Here is a 24640-nt window from a genome sequence, read left to right on the forward strand (position 1 = left end):
AAAATGGCTTACAACCCCCACAGCTTCAATCAAACTTGAATGCTCACAAGCGTTTTCTAAAATTGTATAACCTGTATTTTATTCTATCTTTTATCGGATCTCCTTGGCAGCCTTTATGAAAGCTGCGATCTTGTCTAGGCTTTGTTTTCCATCTTCCTCCACACCACTGCTCACATCAACACCAATCACTCGATCAGCTAGGGGACCTAAAGCCTTGACAGACTCAGCCACATTGTCAGGGTTGAGGCCGCCCGCAAGGAAGACTCGAAGCTCAGGATCGCTCTCCAGAACAGCCTGTACGTTGGTGACATTGAGAAGCTTGCCGGATCCAGAGCCAGAGTCAAGAAGAGGAACAGTATGATAGCCCCGACGCGCAATTCCGACTTGGCCAGGCTTGAAGCATCGGACGACGGGCACAGGGATGAGGCTCGCCCACTCGATTGGCTCGTCGCCATGAAGCTGGACTAGGTCAAGGTCGTATTGCTTCTGCTTCTCCAAAACCTCGCTCAGAGGCTGGTTCTGGAAAATACCAACGAGCTGAGGTCGAGGGCTACGAAGTCTTTGGGTAGCAGCTTCGAAGTAGTCCTTGGCTTTGTTGTCTACTGCTGCCACTTGGGTATCGTATTTTCGAGTGCTAGGATATGTATGCACTGCTTCCGAGATTGCAAGGGCAGTCTCATGTGAGATACATCGCTTGGCACCTGGAACAAGGCAGATGCCAACAAAGTCTGCCCCTGACTCGGCAGCCTTCCGGGCAGCCTCAGGACTTCGAGTACCGCAAATCTTGACGTACAAAGATGAAGTAACATCAGATTTAGCAGCGGGCTCGGTTCCAGAGCATAGTTGGCTGATAAAAACACTGGCGTCAGGGGCTCTCATGATGGCCTCACCAACTAGAACAGCATTGACACCATCCCTCTTGTTCATCAAAACGTCATCATGGGTGTTGATACCGCTGAGCGCGCAAATGATTGTGCTTTCTGGCACCATGCTGCGAAGCCGGCCTGTGGTATTGAGATCAACTTCGAAGCTCTCGAGATTACGGTTGTTGACACCGATGACCTTGGAGCCCAGCTTAACCGCAGTCGTCATTTCCTCAGCATTCTGAACCTCAACAAGAGGCTCCATACCCAATTGGAGAGAATAGTTATACAATCTTTGTAGAAGCTCAGAATCAAGCATCTTGACAATGAGCAGAACAGTATCCGCACCAGCCAATCGTGCCTCAAGGATCTGATACTCGTCAAAGATGAACTCTTTGCGGAGGATTGCTGGTCTGTTGGGCATGCCATCCAAGACTTGTCGAACGGCTCTCAAGTCCTCGATACTGCCCTTGAACCACTCAGGCTCAGTAAGCACGGAAATGACGCTTGCGCCTGCTAGAGCGTACTTTCGAGCTTGTGCAGGGGCAGAAATATCTAGCGCAAAGATGCCCTTAGAGGGGGAGCCGCGCTTGATCTCAGCCATCAGGGCAACGTCGAAAGGAGACTGTCGTAGTCGGTTGACAAAAGGAATCTGGGGAGGGGCAGCGTTGAGATCGTATGCAACTTGTAGATCCTCAAATCTTTGAGAAGGAATTTGCTTCTGAGCATCCACAGCAGCCTTTCGGTTGGCGTAGATTCGCTGCAGAATGTTGTTCTTCTTGGGCTTGGGTGCAGCCGAGTCGTCACTGTTGGCAGAACCAGACTTCTGGAACTCAGTGTTCTCCTCCCAAGTACCTCCTTGCATGCGGAGGAAGTTTGTGATCATAGCTCGTCCACCTTCAGTTAGGATACTCTCAGGGTGGAACTGGACACCCTCAATGGTGTACTTCTTGTGACGAACACCCTGAATGACACCGGGGGAACCATCAGGCTTAGCCACCCAAGAGGAAACCTCCAGGTCCTCAGGCAAAGTGACGTGGGTACCTGCAAGAGAATGGTACCGAGTAACTGGAACACCCTGCTTGAGGCCAGAGAACACACCCTTGGAATCGTGGGTCAATGGTGAAGTCTTGCCATGGAGCCATTCACCAGCTGAACTGACTTCTCCCCCATAGACATTGAAGATGCACTGACTGGAAGAAGGTTAGAGGAATTGATATACAAGTGAAAGACCAACACTCACAGGCCCATACAGACACCAAAGATAGGAACTTTGCCAGCAAAATGTCTAATGACATCGCGGCTCACACCAGAATCAGTCTCGGGGTGACCGGGACCGGGGCTGATGATGATCTGGGTGGGTTTCTTGGCAATGATTTCATCCACAGTGACCTTGTCATTTCGATAGACAGTAACTGTAGCTCCCGCAAGAACGAGATACTGGTAGATGTTCCAGGTGAAAGAGTCGTAGTTGTCAATAAGAATAAGGTTAGAGGCCGTTGGAATTGGAGGCGAGGGATCAGCCTGGTGAGGCGAGTGATCGATAATATCTGAGGAACCCATTTTCTCTCTCTTTTTTTCTCGGAAAAAAACAAGAACGAGAAGGGAGAGTGCTTTGAAACCGTGTCTTTCGTAAAAATGAGCGATTTTACGAGACTGAGAGCGGTGACGTTGCAAAAGGTGAGTCACTTTGAGTTTGAATAGAGTTGAACAAAGAAGCTGTGAATGCGACTTTCGGCCAGTGCAGCACTGACTAGCGCACTGTCGTGCCTGACTGAGATACAATGATTCGTACAGTGCTGACTCTATATGGCGAATGGAGGCCTAGGGTCCGATATAACTGCCGTCCACTGAAGCCCCGGATAAACTTGGGCTAAATTGGAGCTCCCTAGCTCCAGGTCAGGTCCAAAAAGTTGACCAGCCAAAGCTCGATCCATCCATTCGCGACCAGGCGCGTCAACAAGCATCAAAATCAAACTTTCTTCGCATCCACCCTAACTAATCGCAAGGTGATGCGTCGCATGCCACTGTCGCCTTTTTGACGCTCTTTGCAATGGCGCCGGTGGCCGATCGCATTTACTTCCCCTCCCTAGAACAATGCCTGACTGGGGAGCGGGTACTGCTGTAAGTTGACTGACTGTCTATCCATCTATGTACACAAACTCACCGCTAACTCACCACTCAGCACTTGGAGGCTCATCGCAACTGCGCTGTCTGATACCTCTGGCCAGAGAACTACGAGTTCTGCTGTTATCGAATTTCTGAGCGACGACTATGTTCACCGTCTTCTCGAAGACCCTGCCAGCACCTTCGCACCCGCAGATGAAGCTACGAAAAAAGTCTTTGAAACAAAAACGGCCCCGATAAATGTTCCCGCAAGCTCAGATGGACGACCTGATATCGAGTCGATCAAGAAAGATGCCGAATGGCTCAGCAAGAATGCCAAAATCAACCTAGTCGCAGCGTTGCGTGTGGTCGTGATAGAACACCAGTCTCGTCCTGCGCGCCATCTCAGTGGCCCATTATCGTCTCAAGATGCGAAGAATCTGCAGGAGGCTGCCGGCCTTAACAATGGCCAAGGGTCAGGACTTCTTTTGGACCTAGGATCGGCGGCTGCGCTGGATGCTGAGGAAATCTGGACTGAATTCGAGAAGCCCGAGACGAGACAGCGACGCCTGTTCGATACCTATCTCACCGAGCGCCGTTTCTTTATGATGTCTGCGGACTATGCCAACTCGATCAAGCTTTACGAGAGGCTGCCGACCTTCGCTAGTGTTGATCTCGACCTAGCCAAGACCTATCGACTGAAGCTCCCCTCACGAGACGACGCCGAGCCCCTACTCCCGACTTACCTTCAAGTTCTCACAGACTCTATGTCCAGCATCGAATCAGGTCTAAAAGCTGTAACGGACGAGAAATGGGTGACAGAGGAAGTCGAACTAGATTGGCTGCGAACGCTTCTAACTGAAGCCATCCATGCTTTGTCTGTCGTCTTCCAGATTGTTGACAGTTTTGGCGACGACTTTGCACCTTCAAGTGCCGTCAACCAGTGGTTTTCTTTGATGGAAGTCTACAGATTCTTTGACGCTGTTCAGCCGGTATGTATTGCACGTCATGTTAATGGCAGACTTGTACTAATAGTGCCCCTAGATCCACGAGAGCATCGCCCCTCTAGTTTTGCCCCTGAAGACTCTTTCAGCCGCCGTGTCCCTGATACTACTCAAGCCAGCCCGCTCATTAACCTATCTTTCCGAGAGAGAAGAGGATGCTACTCAGGCAGATACTTCCTACGATACATATCTGCTCTCATCCGACGTCCTTGAACAGGTCCACAAGAGCATACTAAACGCTGCTGAAGCCGATTGCGAAAGCGCTTCACCCGTCATTTTCGCCTGGACGCTTCTTCTTCATCGCATGAATGTTTCCTATCAAAGTCGAACAGAGAAGCGTGATAATTTGCTGCAGCAAAATGCACGAGAAACCTTTGAGGCAGGAGGTGTGATTCGACCAGTTGCAAGACGAAACTCGGCGGGCAGCATCTTCTCCATCGAATCATCGAAATTTGACGGCTTCCTCGAGAATGCGACTTCATCCAAGGATCTTGTCGTGGTGGAACAGCTTGCATCACAAGTCACGTCTCAAGGTCGTGTCTTTGATGTCGTTTCTAATATGGCAACATCATTAGGTCCCTCAGATGAGGGCAGTATGACCCCCTTACTTAGTGCTCGCCTTCGAATTGTCTTCCTTGAGCTTCTCAAGGTTTCATACCCCATCGTTGGCTATCAGTCCGAACCAGTAAGCTCCCTTCTTTCGATTCTGAGCGCTGGTCGAAATTACTGGGACATCTCAAACAAGGAGAACCTCTCGGAGAAGCAAGATATTCTCGCATCCATGATCAATGATGATCTTGCACTAGAGTTTTTCTTCAAGCAAGCTCTTGACAGATACCCTTATGAATTCCTGCCGTTTATCACTCTCTGCCGAACTCTCGCCAGTGCTACTAGCCTCTGTGAGAGTGATCAGTCTCAGATGATCCTTAACCTTTTACGTGCAACACCCACACTCACATTCGTCCTTCCTGATTACTTCCAAGAGTACGAGCTCGCACAAGAAGACGAGAACACCAATACTTTCTGTTTGCTGCAGGATATTCCCATCATCTCGTTATCCCCTTCGTGGCGAGGAAGACGTGTCGAGGACGATGCGTACCGGATACCAGCAGGCACATATGGGCGATTTGTTACGGATACAGGTAGAGTCGTCTCAATGGAGTATCCTCATTCAACTATCTCGCTCCTGGGTCGACGACTAGAAATCAATTTGATGAAGGAAGGCTATCAATCTGAGCTCGGAATGCTCCAGCCAGAAGAGACTGCCGAAGTCATCTCTCTGTTTGCGACACTCATTCGCATGGATCATCTAAATGCCGCCGGGGAGGAGTCCGCCGGCGCCTTGGTGCTTCCCGACAATGACATTCTTCATGAGGCAAAGAAGCATATTGATGCCGGAAGTGGTAGAGATCTCCTAACAGTTGTCTGCGAGACAATGGACTACTACATGCAGGTTGACCTTGCGGAGAGCGAGGACGTTGTCGTCACTATCCTCAATTCTTGCGTCCAATTCCTCGATGCGGTCCTGCCTATTTACCCTAGCAGAGTGTGGTCATATCTTTCTCGATGCGAGCTTTTAAGCTCCGAGTCCAGAGCTGGTAAGCTCACCAAGGTCGTGGGAAGCCTCGATCTGGTCCAGGAGAGGCTCGAATTTTTACTATCTTGTCTAAGACTATTCTCAAACCTCATTGACACTGCAATGACTTCCGCTGTTCAGCGACGAGCTGGTATCCATACCACAAGCAGAAACAAGTCAGATCTGAACCCTTGGCTGGGCACAGCAGATAAAGTTCTAGCAAAGGTCAGCTACGCCATTGCCCAAGCAGGCGTAGACATCTTTGAGAATACTTCAACCTGGAGATTTGCGTCTGACACATGCCGCTCGTCAGTGCTCCGAGAGGTTGTACCAATCCTGCAAAAGGTGATTATGTATAGCTACAGTCTTGGTGATCCTTCGACCTCTGAGAATCTGACTTCATGCCTACGACCCGCCGCCTCTTATGTTATCGACTGTTTCGTCTCACCCTCAACTGGATCTCTGCGATTCCAACCCCTTTTATCATCCCTTATCACAGCATTTACAACCGCCGACAGTACCCTCTATCCAAGACGCGTGGAGATGGTACAGGCACAGTTAAATACAGTACTTGACTTTTCCGCAACACTACTACGCGTCGCCAATTATCTAGAGCAATCCTCTAGCATGATTGAAACTTACCTGTTCAAAAGTTCCACCCTGCTTGCACGGTTATGCGCAGTTTCTGACCATTTCCGCAAGCCCACCATGTGGCTGCTTGAGTCTTTGGTTGTAAATGCTGGCAAATCCTCGAGCGAGCCCCCGTCACTGCTTGGTTACTTGGGGCCTCAGATTTCCAAGTCTTTTCTCCAACTCTTATCAACCCTGGGTAAACCCTTTGAACTTAGGGGCGAGGTCAAGGCCACATGGAAGTTCTTTTCGGCTATTCTGAGGAACCGACAACAGTGGATGTCCAATTGCCTGCTTACTGGGCAAACCCCCAGGGAGGCGATGAAGAAAGACAAAAAGAAGACGGATGTTTCTTCCAGCTCGGTATTTGCTACTGGGCTTGCCAAGCTTGGCAAGTTAAAGGATCTAGCAATAAGTGAGGCCCTGGTTATTCTGGACTTTGTCGCCTCGGCTCAGAACTTCTGGCCCTGGACAGTCTTCACACTCCAGAAAGACACCTCTTATCTTGATGGGCTTAGAGAATATGTCCGAGATCTCAAATCATCCAGTATCACCGTAAAGTCAGACCCTGTCCGTGCTGCTTTTGAGGCAAGACTTGCCGCGTATATCGCGGAGACATTTGCCATGCAGCTTTACCACTCGCGGCATCTGGGCAACTCGGGCACATTGGCAAAGAGCCTTATTGGCGATCTTGACTACTACTTGCGTGATGGAGTTGAGGTTGGAGGTTACAACAAGTCTCTTCACAACAACTTCGCCCGAAACTTCTCCAACAAGTATTCAGACTGCCCTGTGGATGACTTCAAGCGGACCGTCCTGGAGCCGCGGGAACTTGGCAATAGTTACTACTATGACTTGGAACGCGCCGATCAGATGCTACGATTTGATCCAGGCTGGAAAGGTCGCAAGGACGATGGTTTCAAGACAGAGATGGAGCGCGCAAACACTAACTTGTCTTTAGTTGACGCCCAGCTCGTAAGTGAATGTGCCTTATGTACCATGGATATAGCTAATGATATGATCTCTAGGCCCTTTTCCATGCTTGGGAGTTTCTACTTGTAGAGCTATCAACATGCATGCCCAAGAACGACACCGTGGAAAAGCAAATGCTGCAAGTTGCCCAACAATGCCTCAATGCCAACCAAGGAATTCCAGGCCCTGAACACATCTTCTTAAAACTTGTCGAGTCCAGGGCGAACCTTGCGCTTGTGTTGATCCAGCGCCTTGTCAAGTCATCAGTGCCAGTCAAGGACATCAACCAGCTTCTCTCGACCCTTGTTGGTACCATGAACGGAGTCGAGGAACCTTGGGGCACTGAATCTATCTCGTACTACCGCACCCTTCTAAAGGCTCTTTTCGTTACTCTGCGTGCCTACCAAATCAGTGGCAAGAAAGCAACCGAATCTCAGGATGCCTTTGAGGGAACTACCGTGACAGTTACACAAACTGTGTTGAATATCCTTGACCGAGTTGTGGGCAGGGGCTTCCGCGCACTCGTCAGCCTTATTCACGATAACGAAAATAGTGTATCGCCGGAAGATCTAGGATTGTTGACAGCCATACTTCAAGCCTGCATAAGTCTGCCCAACATGGATCAATCTCAGACTCAAGTTCTTAACATCATGGCCGAGCATCAAGTCCTCCATGCCGCCTCGTCTCTCTACTCATGGGCAGATAGACTGGCGGATCAAGGCGACCCTATCTATGGCGAGTTGAGCATGCTATTCTTGCTTGAACTCTCAACTCTCCCTATGGTTGCTGAACAGATGGCATGCGATGGAATCTTGAGCAACATCTTATCTGCAAATCTGACCAAGTTCATGCTCAAGTCCAACATTTCTCCCTATTCAGATTCCCCTGTGGTGCAACGTTGCTATGGTATCTGGGCCAAAGGACTGTTGCCGCTGATGCTGAACTTGCTCACAGCCTTGGGTGCAACTGTTGCTCCAGAGGTTGCGTACGTTCTTAATCAGTTCCCTCACCTACTTGAAGCCAGCGTGGACCGGTTTGAAGCACCCGGAGCTAGTCGTACTCAGTCTAGGGCGTCACCGCACTACCTGACCCTTGTCGCGATATCCGAGGTTCATTCTCTTGCCCTCCTCACGCGAGTGCTTGCTGCTCTTCGTTTGAATAATAACCGGGACATTCCTGACGTGGAATGGGACTCGGCAAACCTGCTGGAGAACGTCGACTTTTGGTTGAGCACAAAGAAGTTGCTAAAGGAGCGACTCATGCCCTTAGGTCAGCGTGAAATGGACTGGCGAGGGATGAAGCCTGTGTCAGGAGCATATGATAGTCTTTTGGAGGAGAAGGCGGTGGCTCAATTAGATGCCATCAGAGATGTGCTGAGTGAAGAAGCAGATAATTGAATATGAACATGGGAGCTTAGGAGAAAGGAGGGATAATCATCAAGGTGTATATTATAAGTATCTTAGGCCAAGGGCGTTGGAATAGCATGTATGCATTGCGGAATGGCATAAGAGAGTAAAAATGGGTTATAAATTCATTCCATGGTGACAGCCTGAGCCCAAGCGCCTCATGCCTATGGCCCAAAATAATAATATACAAGTGCATCTGGTGCCATGAGACCTAGCCACACGGCGTAACATGGTCATAAACAGCGTTCCGTCTTTTCGATATCGTCTTTAATCCGGAGCACATCTGATATCAACAGCACAGGTTTTGTGTATCCTTCCCCTTGTCGTCCTCCTTGCTAATCGTACATGTCTCGTCTTTCGAGTATTTCGCGTTTATTTGTTCATCTGGGCTGTGAGCTGGGCGTTGTGCTCTTGGAAGCGGTCGCTGATGCGCTGTTGAGAAGCCATCCACTTCTGAACGCAGCGGTTGATGCAGCCACTTTCTCGGGTTGAGATGGCCTTTGAGGTGAAGTCATCGACACAGGACATGAAGCAGTGCTCAACAAGACCACCGAATGCCTAAGAAGAGTACGTCAGCAATAATTCGACCGCGATACTCGTTGGGAATACATACACCCATAAACTCCTTGACCTGGCGCTTCTGCATGCGCTGCTCAAGAGTGCGCTGCTCAGCTGCGGAAAGCCTGTGATTGGAACATGTTGATTAGATTTGTGATTTGCTGACATGAATTGAGTATAGAGAGACTTACATATCCATTTTGACGGTTGAAGGGGGGTGATGTGGTTGTTGAAATGGAGGTTATAAGGCTTGTCGAGGTGGATTGACGTTGTCGGTTTGGTATGGAGACTGAAATTTTGAGATAAGCAAGCTAGAGAGCTCGGGACTCGGACGGGTTGGGCTTATCGGCGGGATCGCATTATCGTTTTACCCCGGATTGGCTGAGCTTTAAATGCACCACAACTGTTATTCCCGTTTATTATAAGTGACGCTATTCAGACTCGTGTGATACATTAGCATGTTGATATCGATATTTATTCTACGGTTACGGAGCAATTTCATTGTTGAATGCTAATTCTGATGTTGCAGCGTTTGCTGGAGAGGGACCTTCTGACGTAGCCAGGTACCCATGCTACCATGATAGTGGGTGGAGTTGAGCTTCTTTGACCAGCTAAAGACCTACGGATACGTACACTTGATAACCTGTTTAACAGCCATTAATACTATTCTTGTCATTTACATCAACTGAGAGGACTTGGACAGCCCTCTCGCTATCTTAGTACTGAGAGATTGTCATGTGAGGGCATCCCCGCTTAGCTACCCCTCCCCCCTCCAATGCTCTGCAGATCCAAACATCTACAACTCACCACGTAATTCAGCTGACCAAAACGAGACAGCCGTTGGAGGTATGTAAGCATGGCAATTGCTATTCTTATATTTCCACTTGATGGCAAAAAACATGAAACACTGATCGGCGCGGCACCTCGTCTGACAAGTCTTGCAGTTGGGTCAGGATTGGATGAGGCGCAGTCCATGTATTGCGCCTAGTGTTTGGTGTGCAATAAGATAGACGTCAGTGACCAAGATATATGTGTTTACTCAAAGAAAGACGGAGAAGTGGGAGGCACATGAATTATAACATGACGTGAAAGAAACTACCTATAGCATGGACTGTATACAAGGGATACTATGCTTCCAGAACTTCTTTTACTTGCTGATATCGACAAAACTGAAGCATGAGATGGGCGACGAATCAGGAAACAGAGAGGATTCAAGAGAGGCGAAAGACTGACGTGTGATGGTTGCAATCTTTCAACGTCCTCATGCCAAATATGGAAACATCCATCAATCAATCGCCAGTCCCTTGTGTGTGTGCGTGTGTGTGTGTGTGTGTGTGTGTGTGTGTGTCGATGCCAACCATGCATGCTTAAGTCAAAGAGAAGTAGGTACTGTGCATCAGCTGTCTACTGAGTCTTGGGAGGTAGACATCGAGCTGGTCCGTTTTATTACCCAAATTCCATTCTCTAAACAAGATACAGACAGACGGTCTCACTTGTTGGTGTTGGCGCACTGGGTGAGACAAGGTAGGGCCTTAGCTTCAGAGTCGAAATGAAAAGAGTCTCGATTTGGACAGTCAACATAAACAGCCGACTCCAGAGCATCCTCAACAGAGGAGGCATCCAACTTAGATTAACAATTCTTTTTTCGGAGTGCAGACTGCAGACTAGACCACGGATAAGCCAAGTTCTGATGCTTATTAGTGCCGGGATATCATCCATGGTTTATGGTTCGTTGGTGTTGTCGAGTTGCAGTAGTGGTTTCAGCTGAGAGTCCAGGGCCTTTTTTTCTTTTCTTTGAGTGAGTGACTCAGAGTCTCTAGTCTCTCTCAACAGTGAGTGATAAGAGCTAGCGACTTCAACAAGTTATTGACGGGTTATATCCTCCTAGAGCTGTGATCGACAGTACCTCGTCACTGTGGAGAGATCTCTCTATTAATTACCGTTGTGACTTGTAGGGCAGAACAGGGCAGGCAGGCAGGCAGGCAGATTGAGCGAGCGAGTGATGTGATTCAATTTGACTGATCGTGTTCCAAGCTTGAATCCTGGTAAATCTCCATGCCCACGACGCAATCGCAATCCAATTACTTGCGCCCAAAGTATCCACCAACAGCAACCGCTTGCGGCGTTGGAGTTGGATGGTTGACTCTGTAGACTGATCAATTAATATCCAACTATTCTATACATGTCAGTTCTTTTATTATTAGAGATCTGGTGCTGCAGAAAAAGTTGGTTAGGCTGAAGATGGGGTAGTATCAGATCCAACGTAGACGGGCATCCAAGATGCATTGTATACAACTGTGCAGATACGGATATTCACTGGTATTGACAATGATATCACATCTTCTTCACAACGTCCGTCGTTTACAATTAAGTTTAAAAGGGAGATTCAGAGTTTGCCAACAGTAGACGATGTACCTGAAATAGTTGAATGATCTGAGATGGGTCCAATTAACTACTATTGAAAGTTTATTATGTACGAGCCGATAACTAAAACTCGACCTGCATTCTCATTCTCGTATTTCTCCTCCCCTCTCGCAATCTTGTCTTGTCTCTATCATCATCCTTGTCCTTGTCCATCTTCCCACTCACTCCCTCCCTCACTTCCCACTTCCCGCTCTCGCTTGTTCACATTCACGCTCGTTCGTTCGTTTGGTCACTCGCTTTCGTCCCGATTTGGTTGCCCTAATTACACACGTTAACAGAGCCTGTTATTATCCATTGGGTACACTCTGTTTCAGTGCAAATAAGCCCATCCACCAAGTACCTAACTATCGCTGCCTGTGTCTACCTCCCTGTCTGCTCCCACTTACAACAGATCTTTTCCACTTGTTTCGATACTGGCCTGACATTCGCCGTCAAGTATTCGAGAGAGAGAGGGGCAAAGGCCACTACCAAAGCTGGTTTGTTTTGCTACCTGCATATGAATACATAATTAGAAGCTGTGAGATGCTGCATCTGCATCTGCATCTGCATTCTCTTGCAATTCCTATTGCAGCCCAGAATTAACCTCAACTCCACACAGCATATCCAACTGGTACCCTTATAACCACCGAGTCAGTCAAGCCTTACTTAAAGACTGATAAGATACCTCACTCAGTCTTCTCTTGTGCTTTGTATCTTGCCTACCTAAATACGGATGCCTACATACTTAAGTTAGTTTACAACGCAACCCTTTGCCTTTGCCTATCATTTCCCTCCGGTCAGGTACGGCAAGGTACCCCCATCTCAGTGTATGTACTGTACCTGGACACAATTGTCCTCCCCCCAGACCCAGACCCAGCACTACCTTACCTACTACGCTACGCTACGGGTACCTACAATAGTGGCTTTCGGTCCCAAGTCCCCCGCCTCACATCAATTGGACTGGATTTCTTTAATCTTACTCCCTCCCGTTCCCGTTCACGTTCACTCACTCGCTGGCTCTTGATGCCACCAACTGTTTTGTCTTCTCTGCTCTGCTCCTCTATTGCTACGACGCGATAATCATCGATTTGAGCGATAATTTACAGCCTTGACCCGCTCGAAGCGTCTCTTGCCGTTCCTTTCTTTGTCGCCTCACCTCGTCACCATCATCATCACATTGCACGCACGCACGCACTCACTCACTCACTATTTTGTGCCTTGACGATTCTTGCTTACGCCCGAACCCGTGCCTCAGAGCCAAGGATTTGAATCTGGATTACCAGACACAAAGTGAACTGAACCAAGCCAGCGCCTAACGCCTTGACGCCCTACACTACTACTACTGTTGTACCGCTCTAACGCCCTTGACGCTACCAATCATCGACCGATCTGTCTCATCCTAGACTGGCGCGCACACTGTTGCCATCGACTCCCTCGCTCGCTTGCTCGCTTGAGCTTCCCCAGCTCAAGGCTTTGATTTCTAGCTCCTGATCTCTAGCCTCGCATCGCATCGCCATTTCCATCCTGCTGTCGCCTATCGGCATCGGTCGAGTCGAGACCTTTTCCTCACCCTCCCGCCTGCCTCTCTGAACCCGGCCTCTGTATTATAGCACGGCTCCGGGTCACCGCTTCAGCGCACCCTGTCGCCGCATCCTCGCTCGACCTCTATTGAGGCTGAGGCCTAGCCATCGTGACTCTGGCAACTGGGCCGGCCCAGCTGTAGTGTCCTTCGTCACCTCAACCTCAACCTCATATTCCTCTACGCTTTCGCTCTCGCAGTCGTCGCTCTCGCTCTTGGCACGCGCAGCCTTTCGCCATGACGTCCGCCGCCTCGAACCCTAATCAGGCCAACCAGCCGGCTCTCCAAATCAATAATGCAGCATCCCCGCCCAGCAAGCGCGATCTCAAATCATGGTGGAAGGGTTTCAAGCTGCCTTCGAAGCACCAGGAACCCCAGGGTAAGATATCTCCCTCCTCCACTCTTTACTGCGCAACCCTGCCGAGCTTCGAGTCAGAACGTCATAAAGCAGTATAGTTTCGTTGCTATCACCTGTCGCGATACGCTTTTCGACGATTTTGAATCCTTCGAACCACAGCGCCTACGGCTGATCACAACTGAATCCGTTGCACATACAATCCTCACATTCACGAAGTCAATATGCACATAGCTTGACTCCCCCACTTCTTAATGTCTGGTCTCTAACTTGTGTATTTGCAGAAACCCGCCCCCAAGGTATCTTCGGAGTGCCTTTGCGGCAAAGCATAACATATGCCAACGTCGCCATCTCACTCATCGATGAAAATGGACAGAGCTACATCTACGGCTATGTCCCCATTGTCGTCGCAAAATGTGGCGTCTTCCTCAAAGAAAAAGGTTGGTTCTTTTGGCCTGGCTTACAGGGAAATTGTACTGACGCTTCCTTTAAGCTACCCACGTCGAAGGAATTTTCCGGCTTAGCGGTTCGGAAAAGAGAATAAAGGAGCTTAAGACTATATTCGACTCACCTGATAGATACGGGAAGGGTCTCGTCTGGGACGGATACACTGTACACGATGCTGCCAACGTTCTGCGACGATATCTCAACGACCTCCCCGAACCCGTCGTTCCCCTCGATCTATACGAGAAGTTTCGCGACCCCCTCCGAGGCGCAACCAAGCAAGCTGTGGGCGATGCAGAGGGGCCTCAATTCGTCGAAAATTTCAACGAGAAAGCGGCCATCTTGCAGTACCAGCGACTCATCACGGAGCTACCGCCCTTAAACCGACAGCTACTTCTCTACATTCTCGATCTTCTCGCGGTTTTCGCTGCCAAGGCGGACGAGAACCGCATGAACTCACAAAATCTGGCTGCCATCTTCCAGCCAGGCATGCTCTCGCACCCAGCACATGCCATGGCTCCCGAGGAATACCGACTGAACCAATGTGTTATCATTTTCTTGATCGAGAACCAGGATCACTTCCTTATTGGTATGCAGGGCACCGCTGCTGATGAAAAGACCAAGAAAGAGGTGGAGTCTGGCACACCCAGTGGTCCTCTCACCCCTCAGCCTACTCGAAAGACAAGCCTGGGCCGATCGGCGTCCAATGCGAGTGCAGGCGCCAACAGTGTGCGGCGGGATGGCAAGCTTCGAAGAAACCGATCCGTGTCGTCACGGAACTCCAGGAATGACGGAAGCTCCACGCCCAATAGTCCAGCCTTGACAGCTACGCCGACGACAGGTGGATTGGCTAGAAGCAATACTGTGCCATCCAAGAAATCTCCTGCCATTGGTGCTGGCCGCTTTCAGAGGTCTGATGGTTCAGGGCCTCGTTCTCCTGCCCATCTAGAGCCTTTGACACAAGTCAACCCTACAGAGAGCGTAGAACAATCTCCCCAATCGACGAGGTCATCCGACTTCATATCTGGCGGTTACCTCACACCAACGAAGGCTCCTGTAACAGGCCGCAGTCACGAGAGACTACTTGAAGTGCCGCCGGAGTCCTCCACACCATCCAAGGAGCGCAACATCCCCAACATCTTCCGTAGCACACCCAACACTGATACTGGTGACAAGAGACAGCCTAACAAACTGAAGAAGAAGAGGATACCGGGAAGCCTGAACCCAAGTGCTCAGAGTTCTGCTGCCTCTTTGACATACACACACCCGAATGCTGGATCATCTCCTGGAGCGGAACTAGCTAACCCGATGGAACATGCTCAGCACCATGAATCCGGAACTCAGGCATTGCCGCAACAACCAGCCCCGATTCTTGAAGAACGACATCGAGAAGCATTGGAGCAGCAGCAAGAACTGCATGATCGACCTCCACATGGGCAAAACCTCCAAGAAACTTCACTCGCACATCCTGCTCCTCTGACGCAGCAAAAGAGTGACGTTTCATCTGAGCACACTCCTAGGGCATCTCAAGCATCATCAAACCAGAGCCTTCACCCAGACAATACACTGAAGTCGAAAAAGTCACCACCAACGTCTCTGCACTCGTCTTTTAATGAAGGCTCGGACCTGGATCAAATTCTTGACGAGCAATCTGTCAGCACTGTTGATCAAGCAGAAAAAGAACGAAAGAAACGTTGGCGGTTGTCGAGGAGTAAGAATGCCGACAACGGCTCCTCTACTGGTCTCACCTCACCACGCCTTGCCCTTGGGCAGAACGACAATGGCGACGTCAGCAACCTATCAATATCAAGTTCCAGCCATAGGCCTCGAAAGAGCGAGAGCTCTGACCGACCTTACATGGTGAGCGAGGGACACGGTAGCTTCGATCAGGGCAGAGAAAGTGATTCCAAGGGCCCCATAGGATGGATCAGGAACAAGTACCGTGAAGCAAAGGAGAGTGCGGAACAAAGGAGGAATAAGTCTCCTCCTCCGGCAGACCGTCCTGTCCTAGGCGCCTCAAGCTTCCAACCCCGAGGAAAGAGTTTGGAAATTAGAAGAGACGAGCCAACGCAACATGCTTCCCTTGACGCAATAGCCGGCGCTCCAGCAGTTGTCTCTAATCCTGCTGCAGCTCCCGGCCCAGCAACGGGTCCGGCTCCTACAGCGACACAAGTTCCTCAGACAGCCACAGTTTCGATGGTTCAACCAGAGCCCACATCGCCTGTCCAGCCAACCCATCCTCAAGCGCAAGTGCCTCCACCGGCTCAGGTCCAGGCTCAATCTCAACCTCAGCCGACAACTCCAGCCCAGCCTCCGGTTCAGGAGCAGAGTCGATCCCCAGTTGAACCAAAAGTTCAGACAGAATCTCCAAAGCCGCAAAGCCCCCAGACACCCCAGAAAATCATTTCTATGCTTGATGTCGACACGCCACCGGCCGCTGCTTCTGTAACCACGCAACCGCAGGCGGAGGAACCGAAACCCGTTCAAGAACAGCCACAGCCCCTGTTGTCACAGGAGCCAAAGGCAGAAGAAAAGCCAGTCCAGGCCACCGAGCAGCCGGCAGTGATATCGCCTGTACAGCCCGAGCAAGTACAGCCTGAGCAACAGCAAGTAAAGTCAGAGTCAGAGACACCAAAGCAGGAGCAATAGGAGGAGAAAAGCGTTCTAGTTCAAATGGGAGGAGTATTTTGGAATGGTTGAAGTAGTATCACGGCACGATAGCCTTTTCTTTTTAGTTTATTTTAGGGAGAATGAGATGGACATCATGATGGATATGCGGGAGACGGGTTTATCGACTGAACCCTGTTTAGACTCTCTACCACCCTTGTAAGTCGATTACATGTATGTAATGTAGCCTGGTGTGATGGTGAGCTTTATTTCATTTGAGCGGGTGGAGGAGTATAGTCAAGGAGTACAGGTTACTACAACAAAGATATGACATCCGAGCAGTTTCATGGTCTGATGCAGTCGCTGGTTGCTCAAGGGCTTACCATCGACGAAGCACGATATTTCTATGGTACATTCTTAGTATACACTCAATATTCATCCAAAATTTGGACGGCAATTCTACAACTCCTTCACTGGAGGTGCGTTATCGTAAATACCGGTGTCCCACACAATCATCTTTCCTGCGCGTCGCCAATCTTCGTTAAACAAACCATTGAAGCCCTTCCAAACAGGGCGCACCTGTGTGAGACCGAGAGCCTGCGCCTCAGGAGTCTTGACGAAGTCCTGTAGCCATGGCTCGATACCATCGAAACCGACGATGTAGCGGGGGACAGAAAGTGGCTCTTCTGGTCCAAATAGCTCCGAAGTAAGAAATGGAATAGGGTTGTCGTAAAAGCGATCAGCCTCATCACGATAGTTGTCTCGCTCATGAGTGTTTGGCTCAGTGTGAAGAGGTGGCTCACAAGTGAGGGCGTAAGCTCGTAGGCCAGGGTATACTAGGTGGGATCGCCAAGGGGTAGAATGGCAAGGCATGAGGAAAAGGGCGAATAACTCTTCGTCTTTCTCGGGTCCAACAGAGAAGCGAGAAGTCTGGGCGAGTTGAACTGAGTCTGGGTGGATGCGTTCGTACTCATGACGGAGATATGAAAGAACATTGAGGGGGGCTGGTTGGTGGAAGAAAGATAAATATCCTGCGAGAAGGACGTTGACGCCCAGTGCAGCCAGGAGATAGTGCTTATTGCGGATTTGAGGCCGAGGACGGGGGTTGTTGGTGGTAGCATCTGGCTGGAAAGTGAAGAATGAGGCGGCAACGGGAGCGGAGAGGATGCTGAGTGCTGGGAGAAGAGGATAGATGAAGCGAACCTCCTTATGAGAGATGATTGAAAGCGCGCCAGTAGTTGTGAAGACGGTATATGCGAGTGTCTTGAGTGCATTGGACTGGCTCGTTGATGAGGCAAATGCACTCGGCTTATACAGAGCCAGAATTGCAAAAGGAAGACTGGTGGTGCAGATAAGAGGGAGACCCTGGAGAATGTAGTAATGCCATGGATTGCGGCCATAGAACACGGCGAGAGATTTGGAGAGGTTGAAGTTGAGGAAATTATACGCAGGGAATGTCCAGAAGCCAAAGTATAGACGATCTGATGCGATGGATATGGCCAAGATTAGGGAACCGCAGAGAATTGCCTCGCGAACCAATGCAGATACAGTCGAAATTGTAATCGGCGAAGAGCCTTGTAGTGAGATCCGGGTGAGAGTAAAGAATACAATGGTCGCCCAGATGAGAACGTTGGTCGGTCGAAGAACAACGGCCAATGCTGCCAGGCACAGAGATGCACGAAGCGACCAGAGACTCCTGAGAACAGGCGTGGATTTGGGGTTCTCCTTTGTTGTCTGTACAGCACTGACAAGTTCCCAGGGCCAGTAGTACAGCGCCGTAACAGTGAGAGTCATCTCAAGGGAGTTGGAAAAGGTACGTGTAGAACAGTACCATTGCCAGGGGTTGAAGAGTTGAAGGAAGAGCTGGACCATCAAGTCAGTCAGTCAGTGGCCTGGCAACTTGGACACATCACTTACTGCAAAGAAGGAGACATTGCTGTTGGCTCCATAGATAGACACGGCGAGTTGCCAGGTGTACCAGTCACCAAGACCAGCAATCACGGCTTGAAGGGCTTTAGGAGCTGCGACGAGGATGGCAGCGCGGAGGATGCCCATAGGGAGGATGTGGCTGGAGATGAAGTCTGCGATGAGATAGACCGCAGCAAAGAGAGCTGGGTGAAGAGAGGTTCTGAGTTGATGTTTCCATTCCTAGTAAGTTTCGTCAGTGGCTTTGATCGACTGTGAACGTATGGTATAGTAGCTGATATGGTGTAAGTGGTGAGTTGTCACCTCGCAACTGGTAAAACAACCACATATTGAGAGGGGAAGCACGCATGAGTGTTTGTATGACATATCGAGATATCAACGAGAAGATGAATAAATAAACATACCCAAGTTAACCATGCACCGCTTCTAGAGCCAAAGGCCAAATCCCAAGCTGGCTCAAGAGACTGGAAGAACTCATCTGGCTGGAAAAAGGTAGCTATCCACCAAGCATTGATGAGCCGAATGACAATGATATCACGCAGGAAAACAGAACGATTCCTCTGATTCCGAGCCTCATCCAAGACTTTTCCTGAAACTGTCGCGGACGACATGATTAATGTCCACTGAGCTGATGGCCAGGTATATCTATCTGTCTATAGGGGCTGGACTATTCCAAGGAGACAACTGTTGATTGTGAGAGTGTGGCTCAGACGCTGATTGGCTGCTGATTGGTTGGCAACGTTCTGTCATGTGGCGGCGTTGGCCACAAGCCACAGTTTGGATGGAACAGGAAACATGACAAGAAACAAGATATGCTTCTATATGAAATTTGATTAACGATTGAGTAGGATAGGTATGAGGATTAGGCCGTAGCTAGGGTTGGAGCTGGTTTGATTCAAAGACGACCTGTATTACTCAGTAGATGTATGTACAGTGGTAAACAACTCGACTTCAGTACAACAAGCACCGAATAAAAATATATTTCCACTACTGTAAACAAAACAAAGTCTCTCTCTAAGCTCATGACATATTATCTTTTGCTACATCATGAGACGAAATATTACATATGTAATCCTGGCGGCTCAGGCGGAGTTAAGGCAGTTCCGCTGATAAATGGCGGAGCTGGCGGAACGAGCGGCATCTGGCGGGAAAGGATAAGACCAGATATTTGGCCGAATAGACGCAAACTGGGACTGGGAACACACTGGGAAATGGCATTGGTTGGATCTCTATCTGACTACTCCATCGATATCAATTGACAGGTTGGGGGTCACATGAGAACGAGAAGCTGTTACTCAACAGCAAGCAAATAGTTTGGATTTGGTTGCGTGTGGCACTTTTGATGGCTGCAGTAAAAGAACCGAGACAAACTCTGTTTTCAGAGAGGAAGTACTCTGTGTCTCTCCACGGTCAATACACAACAGGTACTTGGATAGAAATAGAGCATAATGACATAGATTATCATCCTGGTATGATGACAGTAATACAGACTTCACCATTGGTTATCTAAGAAATAGGGTCGTTGGTCAAAGTCTAGACCTGCATTGAACCCATGTCAGGTGGTTCTAGAGCCCCTCATTCCCCTCACCTCTCAGCCTCTCCCCAGATTATGTACTGTATGTTGAGACTGAGTTCACAGAGCAGAGCCTCTTTTAACTCATGATGGATGCACATCATGTCCAATGACATTGCGGCGTAGACCAAATAAAGTAATTCGACGTGCTCGGTATAGATACAGTGATCTAGATTTGGAGAAGCGACATACGCACATGCATCCATTGCCTTTGCCTTGGTTCACGGCCGTAATAAGCGATGACATGCTCCTCTCCATCATGTCATGACAAGACAAGACATTCACTGTATCAACTGAACACGGGCATCTCGGCCGGTGGCGGCAGGTCATCCGCCCTATTCCGCCCCGACCTCTCACCCAATCAGCTCCGTCACAACCTCGACTTTGCAACCTCACGCCCGCACACTCCCACGCTTGGTCGCTACCACTTGCACTTAGGGGTATAGTGTCGACAAACAACTCTAGATGCAGTCTTGGTTTTGCTGTAATAATTACCTAAGAAATCATATCTTGTCTCTTGTCCGTCCGCAACAAGCCTCCGTTTGCCGACAACCGTCAACCCGCTATCGGTCCTTAAAGAGCAGCCATGCTGTCCTCAAACTCTGAATTGTTCTTGTCTTCTCTCTATTCATTGATTCACCAACAAGAAGTACCTTGATTCACGACATCCTCACTTTCTACGTACCTACTCTTGTTGCTTTACTCTACTTTACCAACTACAGCAACACCAAATTGACGTCACCACTCAATCACAATGTCTCCTCACGCTGAAAAGGCCGTCTCTCGGTTCCATGCAACCTCTACCGAGAAGGCTATCGCCATTGAGGAGGAGTACGCCGCTCACAACTACCACCCTCTCCCCGTAGTCTTCTCCCGCGCCGAGGGCATCAACGTCTGGGATCCTGAGGGCCGCCACTACTATGACTTTCTCTCTGCATACAGCGCGGTCAACCAGGGCCACTGCCACCCCGAACTCGTCAAGGCTCTTGCCGAGCAGGCTGGTCGATTGACCCTCAGCTCCAGAGCCTTCTACAACGATGTCTTCCCCAAGTGGGCTGAGAAGGTCCGCGATGTTTTTGGCTACGACATGGTTCTGCCCATGTGCACTGGCGCCGAAGCTGTTGAGACAGCCATCAAGATTGCCCGCAAGTGGGCGTACAAGGTCAAGGGCGTTCCTCAGGAGAAGGCTTGGATCTTTGGTGTTTCCGAGAACTTCCACGGCCGGACCGTAAGTTCCGATATTCCTAAAAGTAAAAGCAACGTTGCTAACATGTGCCCCAGATGACCGCCATTACTCTGTCTGTCGACCCCGAATCGAGAGAAAACTACGGCCCCTATGTGCCCAACGTTGGCGCTTTCAACCCCACCACTGGCAAGGCCATCCGATACAACAACATTGCCGATCTCGAGGAGGTTCTTGAGGCTCACGGCAAGGAGACTGCTGCTTTCATCTGTGAGCCCATCCAGGGTGAGGCTGGTGTTGTTGTCCCCGATGAGGATTACCTCGCCAAGGTCCAGGCTCTCTGCACCAAGCACAATGTTTTGTTCATCTGCGACGAGATTCAGACTGGTATCGGCCGAACTGGACGCATGCTCTGCTCCCAGTGGGCCAACATCAAGCCTGACCTCGTCACCCTCGGAAAGGCTATCTCTGGTGGCATGTACCCCGTGAGCTGCGTTCTTAGCAGCAAGGAGGTCATGCTGGTCGTCGAGCCCGGCACTCACGGTTCTACCTACGGTGGTAACCCTCTCGGCTGTGCCGTCTCGATCCGCGCTCTTGAGATTATGGAAGAGGAGGATCTTACTGCCAAGGCTGAAAAGCTCGGTAACATGTTCCGTGATGGCCTGAAGGCTCTCAACACCCCTATCCTCAAGGTGATCCGAGGAAAGGGTCTCCTCAACGCCGTTGTCATCGACGAATCTGCTGCCAACGGCCGAACTGCCTGGGATCTGTGCCTGTTGCTCAAGAGCAAGGGTCTTCTTGCCAAGCCCACTCACGGCGACATCATCCGCTTTGCACCTCCTCTGGTGATTAGTGAAGAGGAGCTTCGAAAGGGTCTCGAGATCATTTCCGAGGCTATCAAGGAGCTTCCCAATGTTGAGCGAGCCCAGGGTCACTAAGCGCGGCCTTAACCTATAATATACGGATATGATGGAAAAACAAGGGAAAACGGCGTTTGATTTATGAATAGGCACCAGGTATTATGCCCGGAAGCCATGGCGGGATGATTGACGTATGTTCGGACTGCATAGCCAGAGAACAGCACTCTGGCAGGCGTTTGGGATTCCATGTCGGCTAGAGAGCCTTGTACAAGTTGAATACCCCGATGGAATAAAAATGCTGAAAAGATCTATATGTTGCTCTGCTGTACATGGTGCTATCTCTAGATAATTGATAAATAAAAGACTTAGTTAGCCGAGCTCTATGTGAGGAGATTACGATGCCCTCGGATGCCTCTTCATGGCCACAAACCTGCCATTGCAACATATTGCCATCAGACCAGGCCGGTAGTTGGCGGTCTGCGCAATAGCACTGATCTTTCCCCAAAACTGTTCCCTGTGTGGCTCAACACGGCAGATTGATCAGCCATGAGATCGCCGTTCCGTCATGAGACAAGTGCAGGCAGACAGATACATGAATAATGTTACATACCCAAGTTACCTGGCAAGACATCTTACTAATCTTGGATGTTATCCTCTGTCGCAATCAACGAGGGACACGACGTGTGGGTAACAGCTGACTGTGCTGGCCAAGGTACTGTCTTGGTATGCTGCTCTAAGGTACGTCTCTGACTCGCTGAAGTCGATTACCAGGAGACGACGTAATTACGGTTCTACACAGGAATAGTTCCATGACTCGCATTTTCGGAGAAAAGGGACATTTTTGAAAGTCCAACATACGATAACAGCTGTAACAGTGAAACCCGTAATCGGATCCGTGTCTTCCGTCCGGTGGATCTTGAAACACGGCGTTGAGGTCCGGAGCACAGCGAAAGGGCCGGTGTAAAGCCGCCGATTCGACGGATCATTCGGCGGCATTTGGAGCGGTAACATACAACACCGAATTACAATTAGCGTATGGGGGGGCTCAAAGGGCACTCACCGTAACGCAGCAGCCCTTACGAATCATGCACTGTATTTGCTGAACGCGTGGCATGCCGTATTGGATGTGGGGATGGCTGGACGGTCATGCTGGGTGCCTGTTTGAGGCCTGATACATGAGGTATCGCCCGTATTGTTGGTTACTTGAAGGATACTACGGTAGGAGGTGGTGGGGGATGAGGCCATCCGTGATAGGCAGAGGCAATCTTGCACATAATCTGGGCCGATCGTATGTAGACCCGATTGATAGAGGAGACGGTGTGTTACGGGGAGGGCCATTGTCTCGTGAAACTCGCAGAATGCGACTCGATGTGAGCAAGTTACAGATTGAGCAAACTGCAGGAGGTAGAATCACACACATGAACAATCGAGAGAGAAAGCACATGTATCGATATGTGAGTGGCTGCTCTAACGTTTGAGGGATGAGAAACAGTTATCGATGAGTAGATCCACGTGTTTGGAGTGTGGTTGGTTGGCTGTTTAGCCAGGCACACACAAAGGGCAGAACGATCGTGGGGGTTAATTGGCAGAGGACTCCATCCAATTCGAGGTCGTATTCTATCGATTCATGAGAACGCATTTGGGGGACTTTGGTGTGTGATCCTAAATTCTCGGTATGCCCAACTGAGAAGGCAGAGAGGCACATGTCCAACACGTCCATCCATGATAAGAGAAATATCGGGGTTCAACATGAAGAGATAGATAAGAAAGCAATGGGATCGATCACTTCTCCAGGTTTTCACTAACTCGATTGAGATGCATCGGGAACGCCAAGAGATAGATAGTCGAAGCGTATCAGACTGGAAACAAACATTCGAGGCTAGACTTGCCCATGTCGGTGTCACTATTCCTTAATTCTTTATTGATAACATGGGAAACACAGCACATGATGCCTTTTTTCTCCTCTTTCTTTTTAAAGTTGACGAGGCAACATGCTCCCTTGTTCTAGCGGCTTTCAAAGCAGCCAGTCGGTCAAGGAACAGGGGGATAGTTGCCGATCTAGGACGAGAAGATGACGATCTAGGTGTGAGTAATGACGGTACTTGTGTTTGTGTTTGTGTTTGTATTTGCATTGTCTTTTTTTATGTTTAGTTGTCCTTTGCTTAGGAATCATCACGACTCGTGTGTTCAGTTGACGTGATAATGGAAGCGGGTGAGTGAGTGGGCACTTCTGTTCCTGACTTGTCGTGTCTACTAAATACCATGTCTCACCCAGTTTCAATGCCATCATCAATATCCGGAAACATCACCCTTACCATGATCCAATTAGTTCAGAGGTTGCCCACCCTTTCTTAGACCCGAGTCCTACTGCTAACAAACTCACTAACTCAAAAAGTTGGGGGAACCTAATGGGCCTCGTCTGCCTGGTTTCCAAAAAAGGAACATCACTTGCAAGGTAGGGGTACTGACTGTACTTCTATGTATGCGGCCTGGGCAGGCATATGGGCATAGGTGGGCATGATAATGATAATGCACTTTGGCCGGGCGGATTGATACATACCTACTTACTTATTCATACGGATAAAACCATGCTGC

At 49.6% G+C, this 24640-nt stretch overlaps 6 protein-coding genes across 6 annotated transcripts; 3 read left to right on the top strand and 3 right to left on the bottom strand.

Moving 5' to 3' along the window:
• Positions 1-90: 90 nt before the first annotated feature.
• FTJAE_37 (anthranilate synthase component 2) lies at positions 91-2426 on the bottom strand (the record flags this gene model as incomplete). Its single annotated transcript, XM_037350025.1, has 2 exons — positions 91-2056; positions 2107-2426. 2 exons carry the CDS (start codon positions 2424-2426, stop codon positions 91-93), a joined length of 2286 nt encoding a protein of 761 aa, XP_037212827.1.
• Positions 2427-2916: 490 nt separating this feature from the next.
• FTJAE_38 (nucleoporin) lies at positions 2917-8548 on the top strand (the record flags this gene model as incomplete). The annotated part of the gene is made up of 4 exons (XM_037350136.1): positions 2917-2987; positions 3049-3961; positions 4014-7154; positions 7208-8548. The coding sequence occupies 4 exons, from the start codon at positions 2917-2919 to the stop codon at positions 8546-8548; spliced, it is 5466 nt and encodes a 1821-aa protein (XP_037212828.1).
• Positions 8549-8929: 381 nt separating this feature from the next.
• On the bottom strand, positions 8930-9314 carry FTJAE_39 (mitochondrial import inner membrane translocase subunit tim9; the record flags this gene model as incomplete). The annotated part of the gene is made up of 3 exons (XM_037350246.1): positions 8930-9115; positions 9171-9240; positions 9307-9314. 3 exons carry the CDS (start codon positions 9312-9314, stop codon positions 8930-8932), a joined length of 264 nt encoding a protein of 87 aa, XP_037212829.1.
• A 4020-nt stretch (positions 9315-13334) lies between these two features.
• FTJAE_40 (Rho-GTPase-activating 5) lies at positions 13335-16545 on the top strand (the record flags this gene model as incomplete). Its single annotated transcript, XM_037350358.1, has 3 exons — positions 13335-13476; positions 13737-13892; positions 13946-16545. 3 exons carry the CDS (start codon positions 13335-13337, stop codon positions 16543-16545), a joined length of 2898 nt encoding a protein of 965 aa, XP_037212830.1.
• A 417-nt stretch (positions 16546-16962) lies between these two features.
• FTJAE_41 (GPI mannosyltransferase 3) lies at positions 16963-19040 on the bottom strand (the record flags this gene model as incomplete). The annotated part of the gene is made up of 3 exons (XM_037350469.1): positions 16963-18366; positions 18421-18651; positions 18834-19040. 3 exons carry the CDS (start codon positions 19038-19040, stop codon positions 16963-16965), a joined length of 1842 nt encoding a protein of 613 aa, XP_037212831.1.
• A 1716-nt stretch (positions 19041-20756) lies between these two features.
• On the top strand, positions 20757-22123 carry FTJAE_42 (ornithine aminotransferase; the record flags this gene model as incomplete). Its single annotated transcript, XM_037350579.1, has 2 exons — positions 20757-21230; positions 21284-22123. The coding sequence occupies 2 exons, from the start codon at positions 20757-20759 to the stop codon at positions 22121-22123; spliced, it is 1314 nt and encodes a 437-aa protein (XP_037212832.1).
• Between the last annotated feature and the right edge of the window lie 2517 nt (positions 22124-24640).

This window comes from Fusarium tjaetaba (genome assembly GCF_013396195.1).
Source record: "Fusarium tjaetaba strain NRRL 66243 chromosome Unknown NRRL66243_c0000002, whole genome shotgun sequence".
Lineage (NCBI taxonomy): Eukaryota > Fungi > Ascomycota > Sordariomycetes > Hypocreales > Nectriaceae > Fusarium > Fusarium tjaetaba.